Raw genomic sequence first — 19,973 nt, 5'->3', positions numbered from 1 at the left:
TGCTGTGTGCACTGTGCGTCTCTCCTTGTTTGTATGTCTCCATTCTGTAGTGGTCTGTTGTGTGGTGTGACCTTGTGTGGGTGCAGTGCGCGCTGAGTACGTTTCTGTGTTAAGCTCTGTGTGTCGCTGTGCTGACCGCGCTGCCAGCGCAGGGCGCTGAGTTTGTTGTGTGAATCCCTGGGGTGACTCCGAGTCCCGCCTGCCCCGCGAGGCTGCACCTCCCCGCGGCGTCGGTGCAGCTGCAGCCCGCGCGCAGCGCGCAGGGCGCTTTCCTGGACAAGTGTGTGCCTGCTCCGCGCCGCTGCTGTGCGTGCCCGCGCCGTGCCCGCGCCGTGCCCGCGCCCCGCGCTGCGGCCGTGTCGCGGCGCCCCCTCTGCGTCCGTGCACTCGCGCCGCGTGTCTGCGCCCGGCGCGCGGTGGCGGCGGAGGATGCGCGCCCGCGGCGGGCGGGAGCGGCCCGGGGGCGGGCGCGCGGGCGCGCGGGCGGGGGCGCTGCGGGGCCCCGCGGCCCGGGGCTCCAATGGCGAGGCCGGCGCGGCCCCTGCTAATTACATAAGCGGGACGTCAATAATTCGCGGGAAAACGCGAAAAAGATGGCGCCCCGCGCCCGGGGGGCCCCTTCCTGAGCGCCCCGGCCCCTCCTCCTCCTCCTCCTCCCCCCTCCTCCCCGCGGCGCCCCCGCCCCGCCCCGCCCCCGCCGAGACCCCGACCCTGGCCCCACGAGCGGACACTCAGCCGGGCAGCCGCGGCCCGCGCGCAGCCGTCTCCGCCGCCGATGCACCTAGTGGCCAGACTCCAAGTGGGACCGGCGGACACGCAGGCTCGCGGTAAGTCGAGCGCCGCAGGCTGCCTGCCGGGCCGGGGACTCCCAGCCGCACTCCCCACTCCTGCACACATCTCTCCGCCGCTTCCCAGAACTTCGGCTGCGCGGACGCCTCGGGGCGGGGGCGGGGCGGCTGGGCGTCCTGGGGAAGCCGGGCGCCTGGGGCCGGAGGGGCTGACCGGCGTCTGCAGCGGGACCCCTGCGCGGGTACCCGAGCCTTTGCGGGGAGTGGGTGACAGGTCCCCATGCCCTTGCCCCAAGTCTGTACTTTTCCTGCTCGGGGGAGGAGTGGGTGTGGTGGAGACCGGCGGGGGCGTTTGGGATTTTGCTCACGTCCGAAGTCAGGCTGCGGCAAAATGGGGAAGGGGAAGCTTGGCGTCGGAGCGACTGAAGAGAGGGTCGCTGACCCGAAGGGGGCACCCCTGCAGGCCTTTTTTCCTCTCCTCAACACCCTTTTTAAAAGTCAACGGCCGCCCTGGGAGAGGCCCCGGCGCATGAATCATCGTCGCTTCCTGCCCCCGCCTGGCCCCGCGCTCCGGGTGCCGCGGATTTGAACTGGACGCCGATGGGAACCCGCAAAGAGGCATTTCTTTGCCGATGGGTTTGAATTGGCCAATCACAGCCCACGGGGGCCCGCTCCGGGGGGATGGAGACGCGGGTGGGGGGGCCGCCCCCGACCCCCTCCCCCGCGCCCAGCCTGGGGGGCGCGGCGGCCGGGCGGCTCCCAGCGGCGCGGCGGGGAGGAAGTGTCAGTTTGTGAACCTGCGCGGCCCGGGCCGGGAGCCCGGCGGGGGGGGGGGGGGGGGGCTCGCGGAGTTGGGGAGTCAGGTGGCGGAGAAGGCAGGGATTCGGACCACAAACCTTGCTCGGTGCCTGCACGCTCTGCCCTGGAGAAAAGAGAGGGGTGGGGACATGGGGCGCAGACCGGGTGGCCTCGCCCCGGTCTGGAGAGCCGACCCCAGCGGTGCCCTGCCTGCCTGGGGCCCTGACATGCACACACACGCCGTTAGCGCCCTGTGCTCGCTGGCATACTGCTGTAGACAGCCAGCATTCTCGCAGGAGTACACACACGCTCATTCAAACGGAAAACACACGGGACTCTCCCTGTCTACGGATAATCATAACACCAGGTGCCCAGCCCCATGGCAGAGAGGGAGGGCACCAGAGGAGCGGGTGCAGGGAACAGAGGGAGGCAGTGTTTGGCTTAGTGGAGAGTGTGTGGAGGGGCGTGGAGCCAGGTGAGCCCAGAAAGGGGAAGACAGAACCTTGGGGAGGGCTTTGAATGCCCTTGTAGGCTTTGGGAGCCGCAGAAGGTTCCGGAAGAGAATAAGATGGGCATTGACCCTGTGGAAGAGTCTAGTGGGGAGGCAGGAAAGCAGGGAGTGGCCTATCTAGCCCTGGGCGTTGGCGGTATGTTCCCCACCCCAGGTGCCCAGTGTAGGTCAGCACAAGGCTCAGGAAACTGTTACTGAGTGACTCAATGGCCCAGGTAGGTGAGGTCCTAACTCACACCAGGACAGCGGGATGTCAGAAGTCACTGTGTGTAAAGTTGGTGGCTGTGGCAACTCATTGGCTGGAGAGGTCTAAGATGCTTGGGGGTGCTGGGGACCTCAGTAGTACCATTGACCGAAAGAGAGAAAACATTTTAATGCGTCTGGTTCAGGATAAAGCATAAACGCATTCTGTTAACAATTTCTTGTGGGCATTACTGTTTTGCCTTTAAATAAAGACTGTTTCATAAAGAAAAAAAGAAAAAAGCATTGTATAGGCTGGTGAGAGACAGTCAAGGAGAGGGTGGCATGGGGTGACAACTACTCAGAGCAAATTTGCATCTGAGTAAAAGCATAAGTAAGTTTAAATGTCCCAGCATTGGTTTCTATTAAATCATCCCATAATTGAGAACAGAAAGGGAGGTTACAGAAGACACAACAGATGGCCAAATCTGTACCAGTTCACAAGCCACCCAGGCATTTTCCTTTCTGGTAAGTTTTCTCTGCCAGCTCTCAGGGTAGGAGTGGAGAGTGTAAGACTTCCCGCAGCTGCCCTGGAGAAGGCCGTCCACTCAGAGAGCATGCAGTATGTTTCCTTAAGGCAGCAATTTTCAACCCGTGTGCTGCAAGAACTTTTAAAACATGCAATACTTGACTATTTAGTCAAGAGCACTGACCTCTTTTCCCTTAGATTGTCAAATAAAAAAATGACAACAGGGGAAGGGGGAGGGGGAGGAGGGTATGGGGGGATGAATGGTGATGGAAGGAGGCTTAACTTGGGGTGGTGAACACACTATACAGTGTACAGATGTTGTGTTGTGGAATTGTGCACCTGAAGCCTGTATAATTTTGTTAACCAGTGTCACCCCAATAAATTTAATAAAAGAGAAAAAACGATGACAACAACCAACGCAACAATAGCCTTCTGGTGTGAATGCCCTGTCTTGAACCATATTTTATATCATATAATAGAGTTACATCTTATTGATCACGACGCATAATAAGGTTGCGTCTGATTGGTTAGTTCTTGGTACCAGAAATCCTTATACAGTATATAAATATAGGCACCTGATTTTTTTTTTTTAATTCTCATCCGAGGATATGTTTCTGTTGATTTTCGAGAGAGAGGAAGGGAGAGAGAGAGGGAGAAACATTGATGTGAGAAAGGAACATCCCATTGGTTGCCTCCCTTAAGCACCCCGATCAGGAGTCAAACGCACAGCCGGGTATGTGCCCTGACCAGAAATCGAACCCAGACCTTTTGGTGTAGGGGACAATGCTCCAACCAACTGAGCCACACTGGCCAGGGCTAGGCACCTGATTTTTTAAAAATTAACTTTGGAACAAAAAGGGAGGTAATTACTATTATTATTATTATTTGTAAACCAATCAAAATTATACCTAATTTTTTGTCAGATCAGCAAAAAATATATTTTTGGTATGCCACAGAATGTTAGTAATTAGTGCCATGAGATGAAAAAGGCTGAAAATCTGGCTTAAGAAATAAAGTCTCAGATTCCTAAGCCAGTGACTGTGGTTCAGGCCCCTGGCCTGGAAGACTTTGCTCTGTGGTTGGCTGAGAGCTTCTTCTCTGCAGAAGGCAGTGTGTTCTCGGTGGGAAAGAGCAGGACTTAGGTTTAGCTCACCTGATTGTGAGCCATGGCTCTGTCTTCAACCCCCTAGCCACTTCCCCTTGTCATACCTCAGTTTTCCTACCTGTAAAATGGAAAGAATAATGTCCCCCTTGCAGGGTTGTCATGAAGATCCAGTGAGATAATGAAAGTGTCTGGCACATACCACAGATTACATAAATGGTGATCCCCTTCCTTCATCTGTTGCTGAAGCAGGGAGTAAAAAGCCTGTTCTCTTTCTCTTCCAGTAAGAGTGGAAACGGATGGAGAATCGAGCTCTGAACCCAGGGACTCGGGACTCCTATGGTGCCACCAACCACCTCCCCAACAAGGGGACCCTGGCAAAAGCCAAGAACAACTTCAAAGACCTGATGTCCAAGCTGACGGAGGGCCAGTATGTGCTCTGCCGGTGGACAGATGGACTGTATTACCTTGGGAAGATCAAGAGGGTAACCCTTTTCTCCCTGGCCCCTGTTCCCAGGCCCAGCATCCCTCTGCTCTTCCTATGGCCTAGGCCTCAGAGTGGTGATGGAGGACGGGGGGTTACTGGGAAATTCCCATCTTGTCCCTCATGCTCAAAAGCTGAACATGGACGGAGTTTTTTCAGGTGCCATCCTTAGAGCTAACATCACCCAACCAGTTCTTTAGAGAAGTGCTCTGTGAGCCTACGAAACAAAATGGAATCGGGTTGGAGAGGATCACAGACGACCATCTGGCTTGTTCTGTCCTCAGCATTCCCACCAGTTGTCCCTCGGTCCCTGACTGTACAACTCCAGTGGCTGGGTGTGCACTGCCTCCAGGAGCTGCCATCCACCTTCCCCTCTGGCCCACCTCTACTTTCTGGAGCACAAGGAGGGGGTCACATCATCCCTGTGCCCTGCGGGGACACAAATGGGAGAGGATGACCATGTTCCGAGGCTTCTCCTCAGCTACTTTCTCACATTTCCCCTCCCTCTCTGTGCCCCAGGTCAGCATTTCAAAGCAGAGCTGCCTTGTGACTTTTGAAGATAATTCCAAATACTGGGTTCTGTGGAAGGACATACAGCATGGTGAGTATTCCTAAGGTTTCAGGTACCCCTGCACCACCCCACCCCCCATCCTCTCTCTTCCTCCACCTTTATTTATTTTCCTTCTCTCCTGTCTCTTACTCCTGGCATCTGACCTTGTCCATGAGCCCCTGAGCCCCACCTGAGATGCTGATCAGATTACCAGTTGTGTGTTTACATGGAAAGGCCCTTATGACATTTGTCATCCCCTTGAGTAGCCAGCCATTCCTCATGTGGGAGGCCAGCAGATGGAGAAAGTGGCTCGGGAGGTGCTGGGAGAAGGTGGGTCCCAGACCTGTGTCTGCCTCCTTGCTGCACTTCGTCTCCTGCTGCACAAAGCTCTGAGTCTCTCTGGATTTGGAACAGGGAGGGGCCCAGGCAATCAGAATTGCCACCTCTAGATGATCAGTGTCCCCTATCAACATGTGAAGAAAACTAGTGGAGGTAGCTCTAACCATGGGGGAAAGACCAAGAAAGCAGATGGGCCAGGCAGGGTGAAGATAGACATGCGCAGTGGAGCTGGACCAGCTTTCATGGTTGAAAGGGAGTTGGGTTGGGTACCATCCCTGCCCTCGGAGAGTTGACAGTCTTACAGAGATGGATGGCAAATCAGTGGCATTCTTGCCACCATTCTCCCTTCCCATGTACATGACAGACATCATTAATCAGTCACAACACTTGTATACTTTCAATATGGAGCTCCCAACAGGCTTTTTGCCATTTATGCTCTAACAGGAGAATAGATGGGAGGGGGTAGGTTTTAGGGTCAGATATTCCTTGACAGAGGTCTAGCTCTGCCACTTACTAGCTGCATATCCTTGGGCAAGGGACATAACCTCTCTGATCCTCAGTCTCTTCATCTGAAAAAAGGGGATGGTAAAAGTACTGGCCTCACAGAGTGGTTAAATGAGATAATCCACATAAAATGCTTAGCCCAGAATTATGGGGGTGGGCAGTTTCTAAAGACCTTGTTACCATAAGAGAGAATTTCAAGGAGCCTGCCAAGTAGGGGCCACAGAACCCAGCCAATTAGTAGAGCTTCTAACTTGCCTTTTTCTCCAAAATGTTATGGCTCATGCAGACTGATTCTTCTCCAAGCCCCTCTCACCTCATTTTATTATATAAAGATCCAAAGCAATAAGGACCTCCTCTGCTGGGTTACTCTCTTACTGAAAACACAGGGAGCCAGCTGGTGAGGAAAGACAGTTCACTTCAGCAGACCTTGAGTAGGAGGCCCACTGTGTGCCAGGCACCGTGGCGGTCCCGCCCCACTCAGCTGGGCAGTCACTTGGCTCCCAGCCAGATACCTGCCCCTCACCAGCAGGATGGCAGCCCCTCTGGCTTCTCCCAAGGTGAGAGCACAAGGCTGAACACATCATAGTTATTGACCCATCACCTGATTAAGTCAGTGAGGACCTAAGGAGACCCACAGTGGGCACCACCTTCCTTGGGGTACATCCAGGAATGAGAGGCAAGAGAGCATTTACTCAACAGCCATGTCTTGAACACGTGTTATGTGCCACACACTGTATGAGCTCGAGGGGACACCTTGATGAACAGGTACCATTTCTGCTCTTATAAAACTTTCAGCCTGCTGGAGGCAATAAGACAGAAACATACGTCGACATGTATTTAATGTATTCACTCAGACCTTTCACACATAAACACGTTTCTCCTTCAAAAGAAACAAAAAAAGGGGGGGTGGAGATGGAGAGGGAACCAATAGTTTAAAAGCAACTAAACAAACTTAAAATTGTTATGACACTTATTTGAGATGATTGGACATGCGAATACTATCGGAAGTTGTTGATATAAAGGAATTATTTTCAATTTTTAGGTGCAATAAAGATGCTGAAGTTCTCAATTTTTTTAAAAGAGCATTTTAATCTTTCAGAGATACATACTGGACTTTATGGAAATGATTGGGTATCTGGGACTTGATGCAAGAAAATAGCGGGAAGTGGGTGGGAATATTGTCAAAACAAGATTGGCCACGAGTTCATAATTGTTAATGAGAACACAGTTAAATTATAGCATTCTATTGTTATCCCATAATAGAAATTTAAAAAATTACTTAACATAAAAAACTGCTTACTAAATCAAGTGAAATCAGGCAGGAGGAGGCAGCATGCTATGGTCAAAAGAACAAAGGATTCGATGTCAAACAGCTGGTTTCAATCCTATCTCTATTGCTTACTAGCAGAGCAAAGGACTTAACGTCTCTGAGCCTCAATTTCCCCATCTTTAGAATTAGGTAATGACAGAAGGCACCTCAGAGTCGTTGGGGAGAGTCAGTGAGTTAGCATCTGGGGCCCAGTGCAAGGCCCAGCACACAGAGGCTCAGCACCTGGATTATGATTTTAAAACTTCTAATTCAGGCCAGCCAGACCCCAGTGGGCCTCTCTTTCTTTCAGCTGGTGTTCCAGGGGAGGAGCCCAAGTGTAACATCTGCCTGGGGAAGACATCAGGGCCACTGAATGAGATCCTCATCTGTGGCAAGTGTGGCCTGGGTGAGTGTGATGGGCAGGCACCGTGAAGGCCCTGACCTGTGGTCCTACTCCTCCGCGCACACACTGGCCCCTGACAGGCAGGGCCTCAGCTGGCTTCCTGTTTCTCTTGGAGCTCCAGAGTGACAGGGGCCAGTCTCTTGGGAGAGAGGTCCCAGGGAGGTGACCCTTGGGGAGAGCTGGGGCTTCTGGAAGGTGAGACAGTTATGAAATTTGGAGCCCCCCTGGTTGGAGAGGATAGGTGGGAGAGCTGGGACAGAGGCTGAAGTCAGACCTTGGTGCTGCCCAGCACTGTGGCCCAGGCTGTCTTTTGGTTGCCTGCTTGGACACCCACTTGGCTTGCCTTGGTGAGAGCATGGCCAGCCAGTCCTCTGGCAGCTGGCAGGCACACAGCTCCTAGGCCTTGCTGTAGCCCTCTCCAGCCCAGCTGCCTTTGGGCTGACTGGCCTTGGGCCATGGCTGTTACCCTATGGGCACCCACCACCCTCCTCTGCCTAGGTTACCACCAGCAGTGCCACATTCCCATAGCAGGCAGTGCCGACCGGCCCCTGCTCACACCTTGGTTCTGCCGACGCTGCATCTTCGCGCTGGCTGTGCGGGTGAGCCTCCCCCCCACTCCCCCATCCTCCCATCCTTCAAGCCCCTGTCTCTCCCTTCTCCAGTCGCAAAGCCCAGCGACTCTCTGGGCTCAGGCCTGACTCGGGGTCACAGAGCCAAGGCTTTGGAGGCAGACCGCGCCTCCTGCCACTTACCAGCCATATGTCCTTGGCCAGGTTCTTTACCCTTTCTGAGCCTCGGTTTCCTCACCTGTAAAATGGGTATGGGTTTGGTGTCAGTAGGAGGCCCCTAATAAATGGAGCCTTACTATTAAAAGAGAAAACCATGTATGTGCCCACACTGACTAGTTATTGTTACCTTTATTGTGCTTATTACTGTTAATGGAGATCCTCTGGGAAAGAGAGAGGATGGATTTGGGATTGCTGAGAACAAGCTCCTTCTGTGTGGCTGTATTGGAATCTCTGCGGGTCCCCCTAGTGGGCATTTCCCGTGTGGCCCAACCCGGACCCCTCATCTCCCGCAGAAAGGCGGCGCGGTGAAGAAGGGCGCCATCGCCAGGACGCTGCAGGCGGTGAAGATGGTGCTGTCCTACCAGCCCGAGGAGCTGGAGTGGGACTCTCCCCACCGCACCAACCAGCAGCAGTGCTACTGCTACTGCGGCGGGCCCGGAGAGTGAGCCGCGGGGCGGGGCGGGGCGGGGCGGGGCCCCTCGGGCGGCGGGGCGGGCCGGGCCGGGCCGGACCTGGGCGAACCTGGGGCGTCAGGCGGCCGGGGCGGGGGCGGGGCGCCCAGGGAAGAGCCCTAATTTGAAGGATGCGGCCGGAGCGCGGGCTCCACGTGGCGGCGCGGGCTCTCGGGCCGCGGGGCGCCGAGGGTGGAGGGGCTGCGCTCGGGCGCCGTGGGAGAGTGTTAAGCACTGGTTAAGGGCCTGGACACCAGCGTCCAGATCGTCGCAGCCCCTTCCAGCTGTGCAGACCCCTCGCCTCAGTTCTCTCAAGAGTTTCCCGTTACTCGGTGGTGTGAGCAGAGCCTGAGTTAGATAATTCACCTGGAGGCTTTCCCAGGGCCTGGCACTTGTTAAGCACCTAAACGTGAGCTGTTACTGGGGCTGAACACAAAGAACTTAAGACCTTTCCGTTGCCAGAGCCCATGAAACAGGCTGCTGGGGAGATATTAGGATCCATTTCCTTGAAGGTGCGCAGGGAGGGTGCCGGGTCCTAAGCTGGGGATGCTGTGGAGGGGCTTCTTGCCCTGGCTATAGGGCAAGGGTCCTTCCTGACTCTTTCTTGCGGGCGGGCCTCCATGTAGCCATGGCGACTGCGCCAGCCCACCAAGTAAGAGATGGGATCTCTGCCCTCAGGAAATTCAGCCTCCAGGACGCCTTGAAGTCGTTATCTTAGCCCCAAGCTCTGTTGACATGAACTAGGGGTCTGGAGGCTGAGCTTTTAAAAAGCCTGGTCTCTCAAGTGGGATTAATAACCTTGGCCCCATTGACTTCCCCGGGTGTTGGGAGGCCTATGGGATAACATATAGAGAAATGCTCTTCTTATAGAGACCTTTACAGCATTAAGGTGGTGGTTTTCAATGCTTACTGAGCAGAGTTTCCCAGGGTGATTGTTAAAAATGCGTCTCCCTGGGGCTCCCCCAAAGGTTGAGTAGGTCTGGAGTCAACTAAGCAATCTGCAGTTTAACCTAGACCCCAGGTGATTCTGATGCCAGTGGTCCACGGACCACACCTGAGGAGCTGTGAACAAAGCATTGACTATTACTAAGGAACTACCTTTTTGCTGTTAGTCTATATTCAGCGAGTAGTTGCTGAGTGGCCATGATAGGGTAGATACAGTACCAGGCGAGAAAAACCGTTGGTTACAGGAGCCATTATTCTCCTGGGCAAACTTTTCCTGTTGCTGGTGTTTGGGAAGAAGTGTGTGGGGCGCTGTCCACAACAAGGACTCCAGTGTGGCATGTGGAAGAGTGCTTTGAAGTCAGGGAGGCCAGGATTTGTGTCACCATCCCCCTCTTGCTTCCTGAGTGACCTTGAGCAAGCCATTTAACCTCTGACTCATCTGTAAAATGGGGATAGTGGTCCATCCCGAGAACAAATGAGACGGCATATGCCCTGTGTACAGGACCTCCCCTGTCACAGCCTAAGTGCTCAGTAACTCCGTTCTCTTCCCTTACCCCAGTGGAACGCAAGTTTATGTTGGGAAAGGTTACTGAGGCTCATGTCTGGCTGGGAGGGTGAACGCAGGTGACACTGGCTCCCCTTTCTCTCCAGATGGTACCTGAGGATGCTGCAATGTTACCAGTGCAGGCAGTGGTTCCATGAGGCCTGCACCCAGTGCCTCAATGAGCCCATGATGTTTGGAGACCGGTAGGTGCTAATCTGGTCTGGCTCAGCCTTGGGTGTGAGGTGGGGGGACAGGGCAGAGCAGTAGCAACTCCTTCAGACTGCCTGCCAGACTCTAATGAAGTGGGGGTCTATGGGGGAAGTAGAGGAACATTCTGGACCACATCCCCAGTTGCCATTGACTTGTGGGGGATTTTAGGCAAAGCCCTACCTTCCATGAGCCCCAGTCTCTTTAAGTGTCTTGGGAAGGGGGAGTGACACAGGCCCTGCCCCATCCCTGCCCAGGATTGTTGTAGGAGCCACTGGGTAACTGCATGACTTGAGCCAGCTTCTAACCAATGGGGCTAAGCTAATGGGAGGCTTATGTGCGTCAAACCAGATGTGTGCCGTGGTGAGTGTGTGTGTGTGTGCGTGCGCGTGTGTGTGGGGGGGAAGAGCTTGACCACTGCAGCCCAGCCTAGCTCAACCCACTCTCTCTGAACTCAGTCACACCCCAGGGCAATGACACTGGGAAAAGGGGTTGAGGTAGGGGTTAGAAGGGGCAGGGGAGTATTTCTTGGTCTCTGTCCTGTCCTGCCCTGTCCTTATCCTGGCCCCCATGCCCCCAGCCGTGGGAATGAGAACAAGCTGATTATGGGAAGGCAGGTGGGAGGTGAGGGGTGAGGGGTAGATTAGGGTTTGGATTAGCCCCACCCACCACAAGCCCCCTCTCCACCCACCCACAGGTTCTACCTATTCTTCTGCTCTGTGTGTAACCAGGGCCCAGAATACATTGAGAGGCTACCCCTTCGATGGTGAGAGGATGGGGCTTGGCCCCGGCACCCCCTGCCCCCTCCCAGCTCCTCCCCTCCCCGCTTCCTCCAGGAACAATTCCATTTCCAACCACCAGGTCCCAGCCTTGCCCCTGCCCTTCAGCCCTGACCCTGGCTGCTGCCTCACCCCACCCCCACCTCCTTGCCCCCTTGCCCAGGGTGGATGTGGTTCACCTGGCCCTCTACAACCTGGGGGTGCAGAGTAAGAAGAAGTACTTTGACTTTGAGGAGATTCTCGCCTTTGTCAACCACCACTGGGAGCTCCTGCAGCTTGGCAAGGTATGCAGGGCCATGGGACGGCAGAATGGCAGCAGCCCATACCACAGTGGGGTTACCACGGTCCAGAGAGGTTTTCCCAGGGTCACACAGGGTGGGCTAGGTTCCAGTTTTCTGAGCACTCACTCTTAAGCTTCTGGCTGAGATAAAGACCCAGAACCTTTGAGCTGCTGTATCCCTGAGTCCACACTTCTGAGCCTATGCCTTGCATGGGGCTTCCTGACCTAGATTTTGACAGAGGGCAGGTTAGGACCTCACAGACTTAGCTGCAGGGAGCAAGGGATCAAGTCTGGCTGGAGCAGAGCTTTAGACATGTTTGACCCACTCCAGATTGCCTGGCTAGGATGGGAAGTGAAGTGGGCCTGCCCCCTGCTGGTCACACTTTGAGTAGCAGAAGTGAGCACCAGGGGCCTGGGAGCCTGGGATCCATGGAGTGAAGTAACAAACCGGATCTTCTGGATGTCAGAGGTGGAGAGTGACTTGCTCAGGGCGTTTGGAGCTGAGCCAAAACTGGAGCAGGGGCCTCCCCAGCCACTTCCTCAGTTGAAACCATGTCCCCTTTTCCCCTTGACACCCTTAGAATCCTCTCCCACATGCAGTGAAGCGTCTTCTCTCCTGACTGCCCCAAATCCTTTGATGAGACTGGGATTAAAAAAAAAAGTAACCCTTATGCTTTGCAAAAGTTTTACATATAACATTTTCATTTACAGGGTTTGATAATTTATAAAGACATATGTATTATAAAGCCCTAAAAATTAGGTAGAGCTGGTATATATTTTTAAAACAACCTTTTCCCCCCTGATTTACAAAAATATCATACACGTTCCTGGTAGAACAATTTTAAAGTATCAGAAAGCATAAGGAAGTGTGCTTGTTAAAAAAGCCATCCATGTTCCCACATCACACAACCCAGAAACAGCTGCTCTGAAGGCATTTTCTTCCATCTTCTCTGTATATTTTTTATTTTTATGTGATTTAGATTATACAGTATTTTAAATAACCCTTTTCAGTTTCATTATAAGTACTTTTTCATATCATGAAAGAGTTTTCATAAACATTTTAAAGGCTGCAGTGATTTCCACCATAGTTTATTTGTTTCCTTCCTATCAGACAGAAAGTTTCTTTCCCATCAGCCCAGCATTGGCAACAGTGCTACCAAAGCTGTACAAAGCTTTTGTACATAAAGCTTTGTCTGTATTTCATATTCTGTCCGTATGTTAGATTCCATGGAGCAGCATCACTGGGTCAAGGGCATGGACATCTTTTAAAGTTCTTGACACATTTAGAACAGGAGTTACTCTCCCTGGTTAGAGATGGGGGCTGAGCTCAGGTGAAAAGACTTGTCTGAGCTCAAGCAGTAGGTCACTGGTTCTCCCCTGGAGGACTCAGGAGACTGAGGGGAGGGAGGTGTTGGGCGGAGGCCGCCTCAGACGCCATATGCCAGGGTCTGACTGTCCTGCTCTCCCTTAGCTCACCAGCACCCCCGTGACTGACCGAGGACCGCATCTCCTCAACGCGCTGAACAGTTACAAAAGCCGGTGCGTGCAGGGAAGGGAGTGCCGTGGGACCCCCTCCAGGTGGGATTTCAATCTAAAGGTTCTTCCTGCCTCGTAGCCTTTGCTCAAACTGTGCTCCCTCCTGGGTCTCCTGCCCCTTCTCTTTGACTGGATAAATCCTACCTGTCCTTCAAGATCCAGGGAGCACCCAACCTCCTTTGTGACACTTCCCCTGACCCGTCCAGCAGCCTGACACATTCTTGTCTGGGGGCTGCACCCCTGTCCTCAGAGGGCCCCTCTTACCCTCGCCATCTAGATCTGGGCCAGGCACCAAGGGAATGATTCACCTTCTCTCACGTGGGCCCGTAGCTTCCCATCCAGACTTCTCCTTGAGTTCTTCACCGAACAGGCAGCTGACACGTCCCTCGCTGCCACCACAGGGAATGCCCAGGCTCCGTAGCACAGCATTTATGGCCCTTTATGAGACCCTTCTGCCACTGTCCCTTTGCCTTATTTATTCTGGAAGTCAGCCATTCTGAACCATTTGTTTCCCCACTCATGCTTTTGCTCACACACTTCCCTTGCATTCATTTGTTCCATCAACTATTTATGGAACTGCTGCTCTGTATCAGCCTGTGTAGGAGGAGGACACAGTGGTCCCCGCTTCCATGCAACGTATCCAGACATCGCTAGGCAGACTTACCCACTCTCTCCCACCTTCTCATGGTTTGGGGCCCAGACACAGCCCTACTCTCGAGTCCATGAGGCTCCTGTCCTTCTGGGGACAGTCTCCTGAGGGTAGGGCTGTGCCCTCTGCAGCCTCATGGCAGCCCAGCTGGTGCTGGGAGGATGAGGGCAGTGCCTGGCTGTGCTTTTGGGCTCCTTGGGGAGAGCAGAGAACAGAATGGCGTTCCACTGGGAGCTGGAGGAGGCCTTCCTGTGGGAGGTGGCCTTGGGGCTGGTTGAGGCAGAGAAGAAAAGGGAGAGCAGCAGCAAGAGCCACGCACATGCAGCGGAGGACAGGGAGGAACCACCAGCCACATCCTCAGCCACCGCCTGGGACTCCTGACCCCACAGGCTTTGGGGACTCGGCTCCTCAGGCCTCTCTGAATTTTAGCTTTGGGTCCAGGGAGGCGCAGAGAGTAGTTTTAACGCTTGACTCTCCTCCCCAGGAGGATGGCCCGACAGACTCCAGAGCTCTCTCCTTCCCTGCCCACCCCCAGGTTCCTCTGTGGCAAGGAGATCAAGAAGAAGAAGTGCATCTTCCGCCTGCGCATCCGAGTCCCGCCCAACCCGCCAGGGAAGCTGCTGCCGGACAAGGGCCTTGTGCCCACCGAGAACTGCGCCGCCTCTGAGCTGCGTAAGAGAGGAAAGAGCAAGCCTGGGTCAGTGCCCCCGACCCAGGGGCTAGGGCTGCAGCCGAACTCTGGATCTCTGCTCCCAGCCCCTGCCCCAGCCCCCAGCCCCCAGCCCCCAACCCGAGCCCCCAGGCCATGTGATGGGCCCAGAGAGGATGCCAGCGTCCAAGCAAGCAGGGAGGGCCTCCACCCAGCTAGTCCCACTGGAGGCCCCTGAGAGGCCAGTTAGTGGCTGAGCCAGGGCTGACCCCGCATGGTAACCCCTTCCACCACAGCCTATTATTGCTTCGCTTGGGGGAAAGGCCAGATCGTGGGACCCAGTCTTGCCCGATGAGGGCTTAGAGAAGTCAGAGTGTCAGGGGTCCCTGGTTTTCCTGGTGGAGCTGAGCCCCTGCCTCCTGGGCGTGGGGGGCAGAGCATCCGGATGCGTGTGCCTGAAAGGGGCACCTTCTCTCTTCTCTGCCCATCATACCCCCTCATCCCCTCCCGCACCTGCTGCCCCAGAGGCCTCTCCTTCGTCCTCAAGTCTCCTTGTGAAGGAGCGCCCGTCCCACCCCCACGGCTGTGGCCCCTGTCCTGCCACTCCTCCCTCTGGGCCACCTCCTGCGCCTTCAGGCTCTGATGGGGTCACCCTCTCCCTTTTCTGTCTCCGCAGTTTGTTGCCTCATGAATTCCAGCAGCAGAAAAGGCGAGTTTATAGAAGAAAAAGATCAAAGTTTTTGCTGGAAGATGCTATTCCCAGTGTTAGTTCCTTGTTTTCTTACTCTCCACTTTCACATGCAGGGTCAGCACATATTAGGGGTTCCTGTGCAGAAAGTGAGCCCCCCAGGCCCAGGGGACTGTCCCACGTCCCATAAAGGAGAAGCCAGCTCCTATCACAGCTAAACGAGGAAGAGCCAGGCTCTGCAAGACCAGTCCTTTATCTCCCCAAGTTCTCCCCAGAACCTGAAGGGAGGGCAAGGGTAGGTAATATCCTTGGTCCCTCTGTCCAGGTGGGGAAACAGAGCCACAGAGGGGTGATGACTTTCCTGAGGTCACACCTTAGGCAGTGGCAGAGCCCAGCCTGCCCCGGGGCTCCAGGTCTCGCCCTCCCCCTTCACCTGCCCTCCTTTGGGCAGCAGTATTAGCAGTGCCTCCCACCCCCACCCCCCCCGGCTCTTCACAGTTTACAAGGCACTTTCATAACCATCATTCTACTCTGCTGTCTTCCTGACACCTCTCAGAGTGGAGCGCGCCAGGGGTCACTGTCCACTTTTGCAGCTGAGACGCAGACATGGGAAGGTTGTGCAATCGGCTAGAGACAGAGCCAGGACTAGAGCTGGGTGACCTGGCTCCCTGGTCAGGCAGGGCTGGGAATAAGAGGAAGCGAGGAGTCTTACCCTGGGTGGGGGCCCACCCTCAGAAGCCCGCTGCGCCAGCAGGCAGCCTGTAGGCCTCAGCCAGGAGATGACCTGAGGCTCACTGGCCTGCCCTCCCCTGCTCCTTCCCGTGTGTCCACAGAGCGACTTTACCTCGGCCTGGAGCACCAACCACCACCTGGCCAGCATATTTGACTTCACATTGGATGAAATTCAGAGTTTAAAAAGGTAACAGTGAGGGACCCAGCAGCGAGGTCTGCTCTGGAGACTGGGACGGCGCCAGTGGGGAGCCCACCTCCACTCCCCTGGCAGTGAGGATAGGCTGATGGCACACTCACCCTCTCTTCCCTCTCAGTGCCAGCTCAGGCCAGACCTTCTTCTCAGACGTGGACTCCACAGACGCCGCCAGCACCTCTGGCTCCGCGTCCACCAGCCTCTCCTATGACTCCAGGTAAGCTTGCTGGCAGCCTGGACTCATGTTCTGCCATCCCCCCTCCCCTGCACCAGCCCTCCACCTCCCACTTCTGTGACACGTGGCCCATTCTGTGCATCTGAGCATCTGAGTCTTGGGCTAAGGGACCTGGCCTTCTGCAGCAGGGAGTCTGGGTCTGAGACTCTCTGGTCTCAGTATGGACTTTCAGGTGGCTCCTCTTTGCTGCAGAAGACTGTGTGGCATTTCTCTTTGGGCAGTTCCAGCCCAGGGTAATTTGACCAGAGGTTCTTTTTCTGGGCTTCCTGGCGTCTGCATGCCAGGACGTTGCATGTCTGTCCCTCTGACTATAGGGTCCCGGCCCTAGTTCTATCTCCCAGGTCTCTAAGGAAAAGAGCCATGGATTCATGGAACCCTGGTGGAGAGGAGAATGGCATCCTGCAGAGTGTGGGGTCTCGGAGAGGGACAGCGACCCTGGAGGCCACGCTGAGGGGCCAGCTCGCTTGGCAATAGCCAGTCCTCAGCGCCGTAGGGAGGGTGGTGCTTCTGAGCCCTGGGCTCCTTTAGCTCTATTTTGGAGTACTGGAGGCCCCAGCAAAAAAAAGAATTATGTGTCTTGGGAGTTTTTCTCTGACTAGGTGTCTTTCTCTGCTGTTGCCTCTGTATTTTCATTTATTTCTTGTTTCTTTTCCACTAGCTCTTTGGCTCTTTCTGTTTCAAGTATCTGAATGTGCACCTCTTCTTGTGGGCCCACTTCTCTACCACACCTGCCTCTTTCTGCCCACATGTGTGTGCACGTGTGCACATGTCTGTCTTTCTCCAGTCCGGACTCTGGGGTACGGGGTACTCCAATCCATAACCGCCATCCCACCCCCTTTGACTCGTCTGACTACATACACACGAGCCCAGACGAGGCACAAGGCAGTGTAAGCAGGGCCTCTGCATGGCATGACTTCAAGTGGCACAGAGGATGGTGCCCCTGGCCGTGTGCAGGGCTGAGGTCCTAAATACAGAGCTGGACGTGCCGAGGTCTGAATCCTGGCTCTGTCACTGCCCAGCCTGTGGCTTCTCCCCAGGCGCCTGTTTCCTTCCTCATGGGGCGGATCCACGCCTGGCCCAGCCCAGGGCCTGGTGCCCAGGAGAGTCTCAGGGGGAGGGGCTCGGGAGGGTTTTCCCCTCATTCCCCTTTCTCTCCCCCTCCTGACGCAGACGGACAGTGGGCAGCCGAAAGAGGAAGCTGGCGGCCACAGCATACACACCACTGCGGGCAAAGCGTCGCGCAGCTGAGCTGGGTGGACGCTGCCCCTCAGACAGCAGTGCCGAGGGGGCTTCGGGCCCCGAGCGGGCGGACGAAGGCATCGACAGCCACACGTTTGAGAGCATCAGTGAAGATGACTCGTCCCTGTCCCACCTCAAGTCATCCATCACTAACTACTTTGGCGCGGCTGGGCGGTTGGCCTGTGGGGAGAAGTACCAGGTGCTGGCTCGGAGGGTCACACCCGAGGGCAAGGTTCAGTACCTGGTGGAGTGGGAAGGGACCACCCCTTATTGACTAGCCCACAGGGGATGCCAGGAGCCCTGGAAAGCAAAGAAGAGACGCCAGAAGCCATAGGCTCCCCAGTTCTCTTCAGGGTGGGGTGGGGGAGGGAAGCAAGACAGAGCTGTAAGTGCCTGGCGCAGGGCCCTTTCTGCCGGCCTTCCAGGCCAAGGTCTGCGCCTATCTGCTGTGCCTCAGGCCCATCACCCCCTTGCCTGTGCCTCTAAGGTCCCAGTGTCTCCACACACTCCACACTCCTTCAAACTGCTCACCTGTTCCTTTGAATGTGTGTCCCCCTGGCTCTGGGACCCTTTCTCCTGAAGGCTGAATCTGTCTTTGTCCCCAATTTTGTGTCACTTACCTCTCTCATCCCTTTTGGGCGTGTGTGTTTAGACACCTGACATGCGCATGCTGTCCCTCCACTTGCTGTCCCTCCCACCTGACTCATGGGGCAGCCAGTCCTCACAGGGACCACATATAAGAACAGGAACCTCTGAAAAAGGTGGGCGACGGGAGTTTTTCTCTCCCACTTTCCTGCCCCCACACCCCCCAGCCTTGGAAAAGTTGGTGAGGGTAGAAGGCCTCTGAAAGCCTGTGTGGCACAGACCCCGGGACTCTCAGGACCTGAGGAGTGAAGAGGCTGGGTCTCTGCCTCAGCCGGTCCCAGCACCACAGCCCTATCAAGGCTCAGAGTGAAGGCTGGGGTGTTAGTTTCTGAGGTCCCAGCTTTCCTTCCCTTGGCCATACCCCTTCTTGGTTATTATGGAGCTAGGCCTGGCCTTGCTGAATAGAGGTGGCTTTGAAAACCTGAGGGACAGGCAGAGGAAGTGGGAGGAAAGGAAGGCATGTCATGCTAAACCTCAGGCTGTTTCCTGAACCTCCCACCCCCAGACCACATACATGCAACCAAATATAGTCACTCACACAAGCTTCCATCCACGTGCTTTCACCCTCCAGACACAGACATTTGGCTCTGGCCTCGAGGTGTACACACACACACACACACACACACACACACACACAGTCACACTCCCTCCAGTGACAGCCTGGCTCCTGCCCTTGGCTTCCTCTTGGTCCTCTTGCAGGGACCATGTGCTACAACTAAATGTGAAAGTCCAGCGCCTGCCCCTTTTTCAGCCCGTGACCAGCCCTGACCCCATTGGGAAGCACAGGGGACTTACCCCTGGCTCCTCGGTCTTATCCCTTGTCCCACCCTGAACTGACAATCACTTTTTGGGACAGGTTGGCGAGTTTCATAGGGCCTCTGTCATTCAGTTCTTATAAAAGGGAAGCCCTTGTCAGTGGGAGTATAAATAGAATTCTTAGAACCAACATTAAAACTCGCACCCATCTGGAGGGAAACCAAAAATGGGAGAGGACCCCTCATTTTTGCTGCTTCCAGAGATACTAGAAACTGATTCACTTGATTGAAAAACAGAAAAAAGTGCCTTGACTCGGGATGGGGGGTGTACCAGATGGGAACCCGCCCTGCCAATTGCTGCTGGGGCCTCCTGCTTGGCTGGGCTTTGCAGGCTGCCAGCTGCTAGGCGAAGGTGGATGAATGGTGAGGGGATGGTTTTTTCCATTCTAGGCTGATCCCTCCCTACCAGTGAGCCTTCAGGGGGTCCCTGGGATAGTTCAGATGCCCCTTGCCTTAAGCCTCAACTCCTACAGTGCCTTTCCAGTGGGACCTCATTTCCTGTGCACAGCCCTCCCACTTCCCTTTGCTTCCTTGGCGTGGACCACACAGGGATGAAATAGGGATGGGCCCACGTCTCCCTCTTCTCGGCCCCACAGCTGCTGCCACTAAAGCCCCCACCGGGGCCAGGTGGAAGGGGAGCTGAGAAGGCAGCTCCCCCAGCCCAGCAAGGGTGTGGGACCTGGGATATAATCTGTGGCGTCCTGCCTGGCTTCAGAGAGCACAGCAACCTTCTGAGCCTGCTCTCCAGGTTTCTGAGAAAACATAGGACGAGCAAGGCCTGTCACATGCATCTGCACCTTCTCTACTTGGGCTCCAGAGGGACTCTGGGCTTGAAGAGCCCACTTGGGAAGTCAGCATAAGGCCTGGCAAAGTCACCCTGACTCCGCACCCCAGCCTTTCATTCGTACCAGATCGTAGCTGCATTACTGCCAACTGACCTTATAATCTTGTGCACCTTCTAAAAGATTTATGGTTTTGAATTGCTGCTTTTAATAACATGTTATATTAAAGTTTTAATTAATGTGTCTGACTTACAATTTAAAAGCTCCCTTTGAAAAGTTACCTATCTTCCCCCTAGTGAACTATCAGCAGTTGGGTAG

At 55.1% G+C, this 19,973-nt stretch overlaps 1 protein-coding gene across 4 annotated transcripts; it reads left to right on the top strand.

The window, feature by feature from the left end:
- The first annotated feature begins 703 nt into the window (after window positions 1–703).
- PHF19 (PHD finger protein 19) lies at window positions 704–19,896 on the top strand. 4 transcript variants are annotated; one of them, XM_081150761.1, is made up of 15 exons: window positions 704–827; window positions 4,193–4,338; window positions 4,912–4,993; window positions 7,405–7,500; window positions 7,996–8,096; window positions 8,579–8,727; window positions 10,334–10,429; window positions 11,131–11,199; window positions 11,376–11,496; window positions 12,964–13,031; window positions 14,213–14,374; window positions 15,003–15,090; window positions 15,848–15,933; window positions 16,061–16,156; window positions 17,345–19,896. In XM_081150761.1, exons 1-15 carry the CDS (start codon window positions 776–778, stop codon window positions 17,685–17,687), a joined length of 1,755 nt encoding a protein of 584 aa, XP_081006887.1. In that variant the 5' UTR covers window positions 704–775; the 3' UTR covers window positions 17,688–19,896. The 4 variants fall into 4 exon arrangements, with proteins under 4 accessions (XP_081006887.1, XP_081006884.1, XP_081006886.1 ...); XM_081150758.1 differs by having other exon boundaries at window positions 714–827; window positions 4,193–4,393; XM_081150759.1 differs by lacking the exons at window positions 704–827; window positions 4,193–4,338; window positions 4,912–4,993; window positions 7,405–7,500 and having other exon boundaries at window positions 8,583–8,727.
- The last annotated feature ends 77 nt before the right edge of the window (window positions 19,897–19,973 follow it).

This window comes from Miniopterus schreibersii (assembly GCF_964146895.1).
Source record: "Miniopterus schreibersii genome assembly, chromosome: 11".
Taxonomy (NCBI): Eukaryota; Metazoa; Chordata; class Mammalia; order Chiroptera; family Miniopteridae; genus Miniopterus; species Miniopterus schreibersii.
Note: the sequence above shows the minus strand (reverse complement) of the source record. Positions and strands in the feature narration are given on the sequence as shown.